The following is a 15,226-nucleotide window of genomic DNA, read 5'->3' as shown; positions in this document are numbered from 1 at the left end:
GAAGGTTCTTTCAAAACGACGTCGTTTCAGGAGTTTAAGCGGTTTAATTAATTAGGATGGAATAGCAATAACGCGCCCTTTGGATCGTGCAAGACTTTTGAGTGAAGGAAATATCAGAAGGTTGTCTTGCAATTTCCGACCACCTTAAGCGAATCGCATCTTACGTCTCTTTCTGGGGAAAGGTTCGTTTTGCAGCTTCGATTATAGTTCTATTATCATTTCTCGATCGAGTGCGCTGATGCAAACCTTTATTTTGTTATTGTATTTATGAATAATTGCAATATATTTTGAGTAATTAACCCGTCAAATCAATCGCTGATAGAGTTTTCTTGTTGGACTTTTTCAGCATGTTTTCGGTTTTCTGTTAAATTGGGTTTTTGTCAAGTAGAATCAAAACATGGAAATTAATCAGTCAGTGGGTGAAGTATATGGTAATTATCTCAACTTTCTATTATTCATCGCGTCACATTTGAACAATCTTGTTTATTAGAGTTGCACAGTTGCTTGAATTTGTTTTTGTCTGTTGTAATGTTTTTATATTTGCATTTCAAGAGTATAAGCAGTTTAATTTATGCATAAATTGTGTTTCTCAAGTATCAGATGGAGGGAATGGGGTGAAAGAAAGGAGTAGGGATCAGAGAGAAGCTCTTCCAGGCGAGCCTAAGTGTGTTATATGTGGCCGCTATGGTGAGTATATTTGTGATGAGACAGATGACGATATTTGCAGCTTGGAATGTAAGCAAACTCTTCTTTGCAGAGTTGCCAACAAGGGGATGCGGGCTGCTCCCGCACCTCCTCAAAGATTACCTGCCACTGATGAGTGCTACTACGTTAAGGAATCAGATAATAATTCAGGATATCAAGATTTCAGTAGTTATCAGAATGAATTAGTTAGAAGGAAGCTTGAAATAAATGTGAAGGGTGATGTAATTCCGGCTCCCATTCTCTCCTTTTCCTCTTGCAATCTACAACAGAGGCTTCTCCAAAATATTGAAGCTGCTGGCTATGACATGCCTATGCCTGTTCAGATGCAAGCGATACCAGCTGCTATGATTGGCAAAAGCCTGCTTGTTTCTGCTGACACAGGCTCAGGGAAAACTGCTTCCTTTCTAGTCCCTGTTATTTCTCACTGTGCAAATTTTCGTCTTGAGCACTTACCGAAACAGAAAAAGCCATTAGCAATGGTTTTAACTCCAACTAGAGAGTTGTGTATCCAGGTTGAGGAACAAGCCAAGTTGCTTGGAAAAGGTTTGCCATTTAAAACAGCACTTGTGGTCGGTGGTGACGCTATGGCTGGACAGATCTACCGCATTCAGCAAGGTGTAGAATTAATTGTGGGAACTCCAGGCAGGCTCATTGACCTGTTAGTGAAGCATGATGTTGAACTAGATGACATAATGATGTTTGTTTTGGATGAGGTAGACTGTATGTTTCAAAGGGGCTTCCGAGATCAAGTAATGCAGATTTTCAGGGCCCTTTCGCAACCCCAGATCTTAATGTTTTCTGCAACAATCTCACAAGAGGTAGAGAAAATGGCGGCCTCCATGGCTAAGGATATCGCTGTTGTCTCTGTTGGCAAGCCTAACCAGCCAAATAAGGCTGTTAAGCAGCTTCCTATCTGGGTTGAGTCAAAGAAAAAGAAGCAAAAGCTTTTTGACATATTGACGAGCAAACAGCATTTTATGCCACCAGCTGTGGTTTATGTGGGTTCAAGACTTGGGGCAGATCTCCTGTCAAATGCGATTACTGTCACCACAGGAATTAAAACCTTATCAATCCATGGGGAGAAACCCATGAATGAGAGAAGGGAGATCATACAGTCATTTTTAGTGGGAGAGGTTCCTGTGATTGTGGCCACTGGGGTTTTGGGTCGGGGAGTTCATCTCTTGGGTGTGAGACAGGTTATCCTCTTTGACATGCCCAATTCTATCAAGGAGTATGTCCATCAGATTGGTAGGGCTTCTAGACTGGGAGAGGAGGGTACGGCAATTGTGTTTGTGAATGAGGAGAATACAAATTTGTTTCCAGAGTTGGTTGAAATTTTAAAATCTTCTGGAGCAGCTGTTCCTCGAGAACTTATTAATTCACTATCTACAGTGGGTTCATTTGGCAGGGGCTATAAAAAGAGGAAGCATGGTTGCTGAAATTTCAGGAAATATATTAGGTTCTGGGCCTAATTTTCAACTAAGTATTCTAATATCTTCATGCTGTTGTCAGAAGTATGACTGAAAGCCAACGTAATTTGCTTGCTTTCAGCTAACATGTGGTGGTAATGGTGGAAGTTTTGAAGGTGCATTGTTGTGTTAAAATTTCCCTCTTATCACTAAAATTCCTTCTTCAGTTGAATGTTCTGCCAGATTTCCCAGTTCAATGATCATTCACTCCAACATCTATTTCAGCATCGTTTGAGTTGATTGGATCAATACAAGGAGTCAATACAGTTGCAATCATTGAGCTTGGGGACTTGACTAGATCGGAAAGTACAAAAGGACGGACAATGAGCATTGTTTGGCAAAGGATAATGATGGTGGGGTTGTGGAAGCAAGAGTAAGGGTTCTCAGATAGTTTGCCTGATCTTTATTGGTTTTCCGCCCTTAGAGAATGAAATGCCAAAGCTCAACGACTGCCCTTGTTGTTATGTAGTCTGTTGTTGGGTGAATCGGTGGTGCCAGCAATGATCTTGCCAGACACAAGGAATCTATTAGTACTCCTTACAAAAATATAATTGCAGAGCAACCAATTTTGTATCCTAAGAAGATAAAGGGAGATAACATCCCAGATGTATAAAGTTTTGACGAAAGGTGACATTGAAATAAATTTAGTGACTGATTTTGTTGTGAATTTTAATGCTGAATGCGACTGAATACATATACATATGTAGTGTGCCAAAAGCTTACATATTTAGCCTAATCAAGTTAAATTTTCTTTATATGTACATTGATGATGAAGACAATTTTGGCTTCATACAATAATATTGAGGTCGTAGATTCCCTGGAATGTCGGCAACTGTCTATTAAATATACTGCTGGTATGAAATTAAATGTTCAAATATCAAATCTAAGCAGGATATATATAGCAGAAAAAACTGTTCTCTTTCTAAATCTTAGACAGATTCTGGAATCAATTGTGTATAGACCACAAACATATTCAGATTTTTCTGAGTCGGGTTCAGGAAAAAGTACCAATTATAGGGATAAATCTTGCAAATGAAGAAAAAGAAGAAGAAAAAATAGAAAGGACACACGAAAGAGAACAGACACGTGTCGTGATGGGAAAGAACCTGTCTCATTACCGAGAAACCGCGAAAGCCTAACTACCAACGCCTCCCGAGTGAGATCATGCCAACAACTTGGTTTTGCGGAACAGTCGAAATAAATAAATACGTAATAAATATTGTTTCTTTTTCTTTCTTTTCAACTCCCACCATCACCCACCAAATCATCACGAGAAAAAGTTTTGTGGGTAATTTATTTTTTAGAAGTATCTCTCCAAATCCAATCCAAATTACCGCGTCTCAATCTTATTAACAGGTGACATGCTTCACTCCTTTCCTTGATTCTTTCCTGCGTAAAGATTAATTTTTATTCGAATTCATTCTCGTTAGCATCGGTTGCCTCTTGAATCTTGATCAATTGCTGTTGTGGTTATGATTATATGACCCTACTGTTATTTGCTTTTTTTTTAGCTTTACTTGCATGAATGTTTGGCCTCTTCTTTTTGTTGGTTTTAATCCTCCTTTGATACAATCGATCTGCGGTCCATTTGTGGTGTTTTCGGATTCATGATCAATTCACGAATAGCCCCTGTTTATGTTTTTATTTTTTTGCCATTATTGGTTTCTCCTGTTGTATTGGATGAGTTCACACTGGGAAAAGCCTTTATTGGATTGGGTCATGTTTAATCACATTTATTCATAAAGTGATACCATTGAGAATGATTCCATCATCAGATGAATTGTTTGTGGAATTATAATTATTTTATCATTTTTTATGCTTATGTTATGGTGACGTGGTGACATATTTGATATACCATATGTCTATTCTATTGATTGTTTGTCAACATTTTCAATCTGTAATTTGATGATGATGCAGTAAAGCTTTTAACTCCGGCAGTCTGCCGTAGAAGGCCATAGTAGTTGGTGTTATCACTTAAAGAAGTTAGCAGTACTTGCGTGATTACATTATGTGGAATGGAACTCAGAGTGTTGGTGAATCTTCTAGCTCAACTTCCTTGAGCAGTCAGCAGGATGTTGAGGATGACCAAATGATTGCCTTCGTACTTTCAGAAGAGTATGCTAAGTTAGATGGTGTTGTTGCTAGGCGCCTTTCCAACCTGGCCCCTGTTCCTGTAAGATGCCTGATTCTTTATAATTTGGCTCAAAGAACCGAACATTTTTCTTTTCTTTTGGGACAATCCTTTTATAATTCATGAACAACAGCAGGATCAACCCTGCCACTAATTGTTATAAAATGTAACTTCACTCTTTTATCAAAAGAAGATTCTTTTCTGAATTTCTCATCAAGCATTTCTTGGAATTTCAGCATGTGCCTCGGATAAATACCTATATCCCCAACTTAAGTGATGCCAGTTTGGATCACCAACGGCTTCTCCAGAGGTATGTCTTGTACTTGGTCATTAGAGTACCTTAGTGATTTCTTCATCTGGGAATTATGTATAAGGTTTCAATTGATCTTAATATTTATATTTCATGGGAAGATGTTGAAAGGCATGACCCATATGAAAAGTAAATTCTATTTTAGGTGCTCAGCATGAATTTATAAGTTAAATGCTGATGCAGGTTTAATCACTCGCATTAGTGGGAGAGCATAAGGAAACAAATAAATAAAAGGATAATTATATGAAATTACGCAGTAGCAAAATTTACAACTTAGTACTCTCTTGTGAAACTGGGAAGATGAGTCCTGAGAATGATTCTCAACTTAGAAAACTTCATGGTGGAAACTGCAAGTTGTAGATCTTTTTTACAGGAAAAATTAACATCTCTGACTGTGACTGGCAAAAAATGATCCTAAGAAGTTAATATCCCTTGTGAAGAGGTTTGCAGAAGATTTATCTGCTGCAAGTGGTAGAACCTCAAGTTAAGCAACTACTATTTGTCTGCATGTTTTAACATTTGGAGTTGCACTTTTTTTTTCTACATTTTACACGTTTATTAGTATATAATAGGTGAAAGTCTATGCTAGAAGTTGTTAGCAGGAAGGGGTTTGGAGATGCCGTTGTTTTTGTTTTCCCTCAGGTTTCAGTTTTGTGAAGGTATTAAGTAAATTTCTAATAATTTTCTACCAGGCTACAAGTCTATGGTTTATGTGAAGTGAAGGTCTCTGGGGATGGAAATTGTCAGGTATTGTCAATGTTAAAGTTATGGTGGAAATGTTCTCTCTCTCCTTCTTATTGTTTGAGATTTTCTAAAAAAGTTCTTTTCCAACCTTCTATTGCAGTTCCGTGCACTTTCAGAACAGATGTACAAGTCACCTGAGTATCACAAGCATGTTAGAAAAGAGATTGTGAAACAGGTAGATTTTCTCTGAAGTGTCCAAACAATGTGACCATTGGGTGGATTCGGTTTAGAAAATTTGTGTAATAATCTAAATTTTGGTCCTTAATATCGATCCCATTGATTATGGTGAAACCTCTGCGTGATAAAGAATTTTCACCCTGCTTTTGTGGTGGTGTATGCTTAACAAAATAAAGATATACAAATCTTGTGGAGGAGATGTCAACTTTATTATGTAACTTTAAGAATTTGAGAACAGAGAAAGTTTTTAGAACACTACAGACATCATTGTTGCTAGCTTATAGTCATTGTTAATACTTCTCTTTACCATCTCTGCCACTTTTGTGCCACTTCCATGTTTGCTGCCATCACTGGATTCAGAATAGAATTGCAGCTGCTGCGACCTTCCACTCTCTTTCTCATGCCTATATGCTGTGGCTATCATGATTTCCATGGTCGTAAAACCCTTCTGTGACCAGTGACTCCGAACTTTCAAGACTCTCTCACTGCCAGTAATGTTAACCTTCATTATAACCACTGCCATTGCTGCGTTATTCTAATGAATTACCATTGAATCATTGCAGTGACCCATAACCACCAGCAGTGGCAAGAAGCCAAGAATATATACCCCCTATCACTGCAACCTGCCAGTAGCCAGCTGCTAAAATCCATGAAACTATCTCTAGCATGCCTGACCGGCCACTATCAAAATTAGCTATCAGTTTCTTAAGGTGCTTTGTGTCAATTACCTCTTGCCCACCATCTTTATGACCACAACTTCATCTTTATTCTTTAAAACTCATCGAGTGATCCAGAAAACTGAATTCATCCAATTCTAAAATTTCCAACTCTGATTAGAAATATAAAGTCTCTGTACTTTGTTGAACCAAATGTGCTCTTGCAGTTTTCTTGTTTATGAATCTTGAGATATTTAACTCAGAGGACGTAATTTTTTAAGCTGTTTAGGATGGGGGGTTATCATTAGATTTCATTTTATACATTTATTGCTATATTATCTCTTTTTAAATTAGAAGTTGCTCTGTCTGACCACAATTTTGTGGGCTTTTTGGATGTTAACTGTTTGCCAGTAAAAAGAAAGTGCTACATGCTTAATAGATTTATGAAAAATATTTTGCCGGTCATCGGGGAGTTTAGTTTTTATGTACAAAAATGAGATCATTTGGTATAAAATTTGCTTATTTTCTATTATTTCCCGTTCCAGCTGAAAGAATATCGCTCTTTGTACGAAGGCTACATTCCAATGAAGTACAAACGTTACTACAAGAAAATGGAAAAGTATGTCGGTCTATTTAGTGTCAGCACTTCCATTTTTTGGATTTTATAAGCCTTTACTTCCAAGTTCAAAGGATACTTCTACATTCTAGTTAATAATACTTAATTAGCAGTAGGGAAGTTTTCTTTTGTCTTTCCTAATTTAATGTTTCATGCAGAACTGGTGAATGGGGGGATCATGTCACTTTACAAGCAGCAGCTGATAAGGTCTAGCATTCTCTTCTCAAACCATTATAATTGACTCTTTGTGCTGCGACTGTAGTATTAAATAACTGTGATACTTCATCTTTAGTATCCAAAAATTCTTTGTCAATGATTTCTTATGGCAAAATGTACATACGATGCATTGATAGTTAGTCATTTTATGATGATGCAAATAATGTTGAATATACATGCAAGGATAATGCATGACTAGAGATGCGTAGAAATCGTGTAGATGTATTCTGAATTTCGCATGATAAGTGAAATGCTATAAGACCTGCTTGTACTTTATTATTGGTCACTGTGTAAGACAGTAACTTATAATGTTATGTCATGTATGCCAGTACTAGCACTGATTATGCTGCTTTTGCATATGCAGTTTGCAGCAAAGATATGCCTCTTAACGTCATTCAGGGATACTTGTTTTGTTGAAATTACTCCACAATACCAGGCACCTAAACATGGTAAGTAAGACTTTGAGAGTCCTCCTCATGCTGTCTGTTCAATAGTTTTGTGGACACAATCTTACAGTTATCCTCTTTTTTTTTTTCCACTTGTTTATAAATGATGCAGAGTTATGGTTAAGTTTTTGGTCAGAGGTACACTACAACTCACTATATGAAATCCGAGGTTTGTTTGATCTCAAAATCTCGTTGTCTAGTTGACTTCTGGGAGTTCCAAATAACATGGGTTGTCAAGTAGAATAAATTTTGCTTCTTGTCTATTTTGTAGATGCTCCAGTTCAACAAAAGCCTAGGAAGAAACACTGGTTGTTCTAGAGGAAGCAGATAGGTTATTTTGTCAAAGCATTCATGAGGTTGAATACATTTTAGTATTGTGCATATTTTCCTTTGTTTTCTTATATATTTATTATATTCTTTTTTCTTAATTCTTACTATTATATTCTTCAGCGATAGTTTGATTTTACTACTATAAATACTATACGATAGTTTTGAGATGTACCATGTTCATCATATTCTTGCTTCAAGACTAATTTTTGTCTTCCATTTGGGAGAAGCTTATTTATTTTATCTCGTGCAATTTATATTAAAGTAATAATTAAAATTACCATTTAAAACTTTTGATAGTGTTGATTGTTTGCTCTCCTTGACTGATAACAGAGGAAAAACAAATTCAGAAATTTTCTTGTGCCTCCAAATTTTTATTTCTATACATATCATGGGGGTGGAAAAATTGAGTTTAGATGGGTACCTTGAAATGGTACGGCCTTGAGGTTGGCTTGACTGTGAAATTTTGATGATTCGATTAAACCTGATGCATTTTTTTTTCTGGACCTTATCTTCATGTTCCATGGCAAGAATTATTGCGTAACACCATAATAGTTATTTGATATCGACTGCCAAATTTCTCATCTCAATAGCTAGCAAATAATATCTAATTGATGTTGACACATTTGAGTTTTGCCAACCATGAAAGTCGAGGACATTACTAATATGTTAGTAGTAGCAGTGCACATTCCCAACATTGATCTAATAGATGGAATCTTGTTGAACTGTTGACTTTATTTGGCAGATGCATTTTTTGGATCTCTTGCTTCCTTACAGTGGACAGTTTAAGATTACTAATGAATTATGATTATCATGACAGCCATTTTTAATGTTGATTTCTTAATTAAGAAAGTTTAGGTAACATGTGATTATGTGAAGAAGGGTATTGTTGATTCCATCAACTAGAGGTAGACTTCCAATAAAATTGTCTACTGTTTCTCCCTTTTGGGTTAGTTTCTTGATAATTTAAAAAAATAGGAAGATGGAAATCTGATAGCTATGTTGACCTACTGAGTAAAACCCTAGATCGATGATGACCCTTGTGATTTTTTAATGTTGCTTTTTTGGACACCCGTCAGGATTAGTAAAAGTACCACAAGATCCACAAGTTTAGGAAAGTTACACTTGCACCCCTCAAATTGATGGATGTTATGAGAAGAAGTTTTAAAAAAAATCAAAAGTAATTTTAATTACACAGATTTGGTCGGTTTCTAGGGTTTTCATTTATTTGGGAGAGAAGATGATGAAGACGAGGGAGGAGAGAAGGAGAAAAAAAAAAAGAAGTTTATTATGTATTTATTATACGGAGTGTTTTAACAGCTTTACCCTCTAATTCCTATTAAATTAACTAGAGGGGTATAAGTCTATTTCTGAAATTTATGGGATCTCCATGTAAAAACCTCGGTAAACTTAAACCTGCAGAATCATGGGAAAAAACAGAAAACTCCATTATGCTTGGAACTCTCTATCTATGGTAGCTGGGTTGCCCTTATTGTTCTTCTTAATTCTCATCCACTACAATAAATAAAACCCTAACTCTATTTCTAATGCTTCTGACACCGCAAAAACTCCTTGAGATTGTCATTAATCTAAATTCATTTCTCTGTCAGCATTTGGCTCTCTTCTTTTGATAGCTCGTCTCTGGTAGGTTGACTATCTTAAAGCAATCTCTTGCCAATTTCTAGGCTTTGCCATAAAATGAAGTGCGGGCTGCAGCTTTCTCCTGGCTTTTTTATGTAAACAATAATTTTATTATTGTTTCATTAATGACAGATTTATGAATTATGAGATCGAAGAACCCTGTTCTTAGTTGTAAACCAGGGGATTTTAGGATCACAATTTGATATATAAATATGATAATGATCTCTGACAGCATATATCAAATTGATTCATTAACTGTGACTGTCAAATTTTATATTTAAATTTGTGTATAGAATGATGTGACAAAATTTTGATCGTTGATTGATATTAAATTTAAATTAATCAACGATCATAACTTTATCACGTCATTTGATGCATAAATTCAATACACTATCTTATTTTCCTTAATTAATATCAAAATTATGAGATCCAAAGCTGATATACCTTTTAATATTATACAAACAACGGCAATTTAGAAAAGAAACTGTCTTGGATTGCTGGAGTCCAGCAGAATGGACAGATTAATAATAAATATATAAGCACACGTGGCTGGGCAGCACACCAGGCACATGCTGCCTGTGTATCTGCCTTATCGGACCAAGTCCCCAAGAATATTGATATTTGCACCTAAAAGAAAACAAAACAGTTTGAAGCCATCGATTTTAATGGCAAAAACATGTTCTTATGTACAAAAAAAGATATGCCACCCTTGCACTGATCAATAATTTTACATGTTAATAACTAAAATCAATTGCTAAGCATCATCACCCTTTGGTCTTTTTTTTTTTTTTTTTTTTATGTCAGAGGTATTCATATTAGTTTATACGCATCTTGATTAATCTTTCGACCCTTAACAAAGTTTCTGAAATAGGATAAACCTTACAATTCGTGGCCAACAATATTAACAACCGTTCTGCTAGGTCTTGCTTAACACTTAAAGTGAATATAGAATCCAAAAATTCATGAGTGAAGTGTGATGGAAATCAATGGGGAGGGAGATAGTCCTCTTGAAGCCACCTTGTTTAGGATACAACTAGCCCAGTTAGGAACTCTTAATTATGAGTTATCTCCCTCAATAAGGGCACAACAACCGGTGCCGAACGAGTAAACAATTAAGTGAACATGGTTCGTGTCAACCTAATCCTGTCCATGTGCCGTAAGCTCTTCTCATTGATCAAAGCATATCGCAACCGACGCACATGCCTTGCTCTTTCTGCTGTTTCTTTTCGCATTTTTTAACCCATTCACTTAAAAGGCTGTAGTGAAGTGTGGTCTAGACTCGTGCTTAAGTGTCGTAATTTTATTTGCTGAACTGAGATGGAAAGAACCCAGAATCACCTCATAAGTTAATTGGTCCAATGGCATTGCACCAGCACTTAACCTTCAAAGAACCTGAAACAAAAGCATGGCAATGGGTATGATTGTTTGTGACCAATTGTGTTCGGCCCTTGGATTGCAACAGAAGGAGAGAGAGGGACAAAGAAGCTGAGCCTTTCTTTAAAAATGCATGTGCCTATGCTATACAGTCAGAGGAATCCCCACAAATTAAAAATCAAGATTACTCAATCTGTAAATCAGGTTGGAGTGGCTCAAGATTTCTTCATGCAACAGATTTCACTCTATGATTTCTCATTGGCTCATTGAAAGAAAACCAAATATAATAAATACAATATACACATTACAATGTAATATCTGACAGATTGTCTCGTGAAGTATTTAATTATTTTATTTAGTATCACATTTCATCTCGCTTTTACCTATTACTGTAGACAAAAGGTATCTGCATATACTATATATGTGGGACTCTGTTGGACTATGAAACATGTGGCTTCTTCTTGTGAAGAAAGATGGCTTCTTTTCTGTTTACTGTGTGCCTAAGTTTCTTCTTTTTAGCTACTGGAGTTAGAAGCGCTACTCCAAAGAAGGCTGTGGATGTGCCATTCGGCAGAAACTATGTCCCAACTTGGGCTTTTGATCACATCAAATACAACAATGGGGGTAATGAAATTCAGCTGGTCCTGGATAAATACACAGGTATTCAATAAGAAACCCCCATCTAAGATACTTTGTGTTTTTGTTTAATTCCTACCCTTCCTTTTTTATTTTACTTAAAAATCTCACTGTTTTACTCTTGTATAATAAAAAAGGGACTGGCTTTCAATCCAAGGGATCTTATTTGTTTGGTCACTTCAGCATGCACATAAAGATGGTTCCCGGAGACTCTGCAGGAACAGTGACTGCTTTCTATGTAAGTGCTTCNTATAAGTCTATTTCTGAAATTTATGGGATCTTCATGTAAAAACCTCGGTAAACTTAAACCTGCAGAATCATGGGAAAAAACAGAAAACTCCATTATGCTTGGAACTCTGTATCTATGCCGATGGTAGTTGGGTTGCCCTTATTGTTCTTCTTAATTCTCATCCACTACAATAAATAAAATCCTAACTCTATTTCTAATGCTTCTGACACCGCAAAAACTCCTTGAGATTGCCATTAATCTAAATTCATTTCTCTGTCAGCATTTGGCTCTCTTATTTTGATAGCTCATCTCTGGTAGGTTGGCTATCTTAAAGCAATCTCTTGCCAATTTCTAGGCTTTGCCATAAAATGAAGTGCGGGCTGCAGCTTTTTCCTGTAAACAATAATTTTATTATTGTTTCATTCATGACAGATTTATGAATTATGAGATCGAAGAACCCTATTCTTAGTTGTAAACCAGGGGATTTTAGGATCACAATTTGATATATAAATATGATAATGTTCTCTGACAGCATATATCAAATTGATTCATTAACTGTGACTGTCAAATTTTATATTTAAATTTGTGTATAGAATGATGTGACAAAATTTTGATCGTTGATTGATATTAAATTTAAATTAATCAACGATCATAACTTTATCACGTCATTTGATGCATAAATTCAATACACTATCTTATTTTCCTTAATTAATATCAAAATTATGAGATCCAAAGCTGATATACCTTTTAATATTATACAAACAACGGCAATTTAGAAAAGAAACTGTCTTCGATTGCTGGAGTCCAGCAGAGTGGACAGATTAATAATAAATATATAAGCACACGTGGTTGGGCAGCACACCAGGCACATGCTGCCTGTGTATCTGCCTTATCGGACCAAGTCCCCAAGAATATTGATATTTGCACCTAAAAGAAAACAAAACAGTTTGAAGCCATCGATTTTAATGGCAAAAACATGTTCTTATGTACAAAAAAAGATATGCCACCCTTGCACTGATCAATAATTTTACATGTTAATAACTAAAATCAATTGCTAAGCATCATCACCCTTTGGTCTTTTTTTTTTTTTTTTTTTTATGTCAGAGGTATTCATATTAGTTTATACGCATCTTGATTAATCTTTCGACCCTTAACAAAGTTTCTGAAATAGGATAAACCTTACAATTCGTGGCCAACAATATTAACAACCGTTCTGCTAGGTCTTGCTTAACACTTAAAGTGAATATAGAATCCAAAAATTCATGAGTGAAGTGTGATGGAAATCAATGGGGAGGGAGATAGTCCTCTTGAAGCCACCTTGTTTAGGATACAACTAGCCCAGTTAGGAACTCTTAATTATGAGTTATCTCCCTCAATAAGGGCACAACAACCGGTGCCGAACGAGTAAACAATTAAGTGAACATGGTTCGTGTCAACCTAATCCTGTCCATGTGCCGTAAGCTCTTCTCATTGATCAAAGCATATCGCAACCGACGCACATGCCTTGCTCTTTCTGCTGTTTCTTTTCGCATTTTTTAACCCATTCACTTAAAAGGCTGTAGTGAAGTGTGGTCTAGACTCGTGCTTGAGTGTCGTAATTTTATTTGCTGCCTTATAAGCTAATTGGTCCAATGGCATTGCACCAGCACTTAACCTTCAAAGAACCTGAAACAAAAGCATGGCAATGGGTATGATTGTTTGTGACCAATTGTGCTCGGCCCTTGGATTGCAACAGAAGGAGAGAGAGGGACAAAGAAGCTGAGCCTTTCTTTAAAAATGCATGTGCCTATGCTATACGGTCAGAGGAATCCCCACAAATTAAAAATCAATATTACTCAATCTGTCAATCAGGTTGGAGTGGCTCAAGATATCTACATGCAACAGATTTCACTCTATGATTTCTCATTGGCTCATTGAAAGAAAACCAAATACAATATACACATTACAACGTAATATCTGACAGATTGTCTCGTGAAGTATTTAATTATTTTATTTAGTATCACATTTCATCTCGCTTTTACCTATTACTGTAGACAAAAGGTATCTGCATATACTATATATGTGGGACTCTGTTGGACTATGAAACATGTGGCTTCTTCTTGTGAAAAAAGATGGCTTCTTTTCTGTTTACTGTGTGCCTAAGTTTCTTCTTTTTAGCTGCTGGAGTTAGAAGCGCTACTCCAAAGAAGGCTGTGGATGTGCCATTCGGCAGAAACTATGTCCCAACTTGGGCTTTTGATCACATCAAATACAACAATGGGGGCAATGAAATTCAGCTGGTCCTGGATAAATACACAGGTATTGAATAAGAAACCCCCATCTAAGATACTTTGTGTTTTTGTTTAATTCCTACCCTTCCTTTTTTATTTTACTTAAAAATCTCACTGTTTTACTCTTGTATAATAAAAAAGGGACTGGCTTTCAATCCAAGGGATCTTATTTGTTTGGTCACTTCAGCATGCACATAAAGATGGTTCCCGGAGACTCTGCAGGAACAGTGACTGCTTTCTATGTAAGTGCTTCTACTTCTAATATTCAATGATGTAAGCCTGAAGACCATTTGTTCACTTTGTATTGCTTGCTGTGCAGTTATCTTCTCAAAACTCAGAGCACGACGAGATAGACTTTGAGTTCCTGGGCAACAGAAGTGGACAGCCCTATATTCTGCAGACAAATGTGTTCACTGGAGGGGGCGGAAACAGAGAGCAGAGAATATATCTGTGGTTTGATCCTTCCAAAGCTTACCACACTTACTCGGTTCTCTGGAATCTTTATCAGATTGTGTAAGTACTCTAATTCTTAGATTGTGTTTGTGAGATGTGATAATATTGAGATATTTGTAATGAATATTCATTGCAGGTTCTTTGTGGACGATGTGCCAATAAGGGTGTTCAAGAATAGCAAAGATTTGGGAGTAAAGTTCCCATTCAACCAGTCCATGAAGTTATATTCAAGCCTTTGGAATGCAGATGACTGGGCTACTAGGGGCGGTTTGGAGAAGACAGACTGGTCCAAGGCCCCATTCATGGCGTCCTATAGGGGGTTTCACATCGACGGATGTGAGGCATCTGTGAATGACAAGTACTGTGAGACACAGGGCAAGGAATGGTGGGATCAGAAGGAGTATCGAGACCTTGACGCATATCAATACAAGAGACTCAAATGGGTTCGCCAGAAATACACCATTTACAACTACTGCACTGATCGTGTCCGCTTTCCTCAACCTGCTCCTGAATGCAAAAGAGATCGTGACATTTAAGTTGTTCTTGCTAGATGAGAAGACAAGTAGCTTTGACTTGTTTTCTTTTTCATTCAAATTGTTCCAAACCCCGTCTCGATATTCTTTCTACGGATAAATAATATTTACATGAGATGTGTTTTGAAAGTGTATTAATGTTAGATGGGATGCCTTTTACATGTGTTGATGTTATTGAGTTTCACTAAACCCAAAATGCCCATTACACGTGATGTGGTGCGAAGCGGCGCTAGACTGCAATCTACAGATATCAAGGACTTTTGTCCAACAGTCAACTCAAGATACGAGATACA

The 15,226-nt window shown here is 36.6% G+C and overlaps 3 protein-coding genes across 4 annotated transcripts; all 3 read left to right on the top strand.

The window, feature by feature from the left end:
* The first annotated feature begins 397 nt into the window (after window positions 1–397).
* On the top strand, window positions 398–2,997 carry LOC116146917 (DEAD-box ATP-dependent RNA helicase 41-like). The gene is made up of 2 exons (XM_031432349.1): window positions 398–431; window positions 553–2,997. Exons 1-2 carry the CDS (start codon window positions 398–400, stop codon window positions 2,142–2,144), a joined length of 1,626 nt encoding a protein of 541 aa, XP_031288209.1. The 3' UTR covers window positions 2,145–2,997.
* Window positions 2,998–3,120: 123 nt separating this feature from the next.
* On the top strand, window positions 3,121–8,091 carry LOC116146941 (OVARIAN TUMOR DOMAIN-containing deubiquitinating enzyme 12-like). Its single transcript, XM_031432372.1, has 10 exons — window positions 3,121–3,530; window positions 4,092–4,347; window positions 4,542–4,615; window positions 5,308–5,362; window positions 5,460–5,534; window positions 6,738–6,811; window positions 6,967–7,015; window positions 7,389–7,473; window positions 7,583–7,639; window positions 7,742–8,091. The coding sequence occupies exons 2-10, from the start codon at window positions 4,183–4,185 to the stop codon at window positions 7,786–7,788; spliced, it is 681 nt and encodes a 226-aa protein (XP_031288232.1). The 5' UTR covers window positions 3,121–3,530; window positions 4,092–4,182; the 3' UTR covers window positions 7,789–8,091.
* Window positions 8,092–11,167: 3,076 nt separating this feature from the next.
* LOC116146936 (probable xyloglucan endotransglucosylase/hydrolase protein 5) lies at window positions 11,168–15,077 on the top strand. Of its 2 annotated transcripts, none has more exons than XM_031432365.1 (4): window positions 11,168–11,472; window positions 11,586–11,686; window positions 14,267–14,460; window positions 14,537–15,077. In XM_031432365.1, exons 1-4 carry the CDS (start codon window positions 11,286–11,288, stop codon window positions 14,934–14,936), a joined length of 882 nt encoding a protein of 293 aa, XP_031288225.1. In that variant the 5' UTR covers window positions 11,168–11,285; the 3' UTR covers window positions 14,937–15,077. The 2 variants fall into 2 exon arrangements, with proteins under 2 accessions (XP_031288225.1, XP_031288223.1); XM_031432363.1 differs by lacking the exons at window positions 11,168–11,472; window positions 11,586–11,686 and adding exons at window positions 12,861–13,975; window positions 14,089–14,189.
* The last annotated feature ends 149 nt before the right edge of the window (window positions 15,078–15,226 follow it).

The sequence above is a fragment of the Pistacia vera genome, unplaced genomic scaffold (assembly GCF_008641045.1).
Source record: "Pistacia vera cultivar Batoury unplaced genomic scaffold, PisVer_v2 Contig485, whole genome shotgun sequence".
Lineage (NCBI taxonomy): Eukaryota > Viridiplantae > Streptophyta > Magnoliopsida > Sapindales > Anacardiaceae > Pistacia > Pistacia vera.
Note: the sequence above shows the minus strand (reverse complement) of the source record. Positions and strands in the feature narration are given on the sequence as shown.

What these genes read in the sequence shown, in the direction of transcription:
- LOC116146917 (XM_031432349.1), top strand. Translation starts at nt 398, where the DNA reads ATGGAAATTAATCAGTCAGTGGGTGAAGTATATG. An exon ending in GTCAGTGGGTGAAGTATATG is followed by an intron (nt 432 to 552) that starts GTAATTATCTCA and finishes TTGCATTTCAAG; the next exon opens with AGTATAAGCAGTTTAATTTA.
- LOC116146941 (XM_031432372.1), top strand. Translation starts at nt 4,183, where the DNA reads ATGTGGAATGGAACTCAGAGTGTTGGTGAATCTTCTAGCTCAACTTCC. An exon ending in CTGGGGATGGAAATTGTCAG is followed by an intron (nt 5,363 to 5,459) that starts GTATTGTCAATG and finishes CTTCTATTGCAG; the next exon opens with TTCCGTGCACTTTCAGAACA. An exon ending in GAAAAGAGATTGTGAAACAG is followed by an intron (nt 5,535 to 6,737) that starts GTAGATTTTCTC and finishes TTCCCGTTCCAG; the next exon opens with CTGAAAGAATATCGCTCTTT.
- LOC116146936 (XM_031432365.1), top strand. Translation starts at nt 11,286, where the DNA reads ATGGCTTCTTTTCTGTTTACTGTGTGCCTAAGTTTCTTCTTTTTAGCT. An exon ending in GGTCCTGGATAAATACACAG is followed by an intron (nt 11,473 to 11,585) that starts GTATTCAATAAG and finishes ATAATAAAAAAG; the next exon opens with GGACTGGCTTTCAATCCAAG. An exon ending in TGGAATCTTTATCAGATTGT is followed by an intron (nt 14,461 to 14,536) that starts GTAAGTACTCTA and finishes TATTCATTGCAG; the next exon opens with GTTCTTTGTGGACGATGTGC.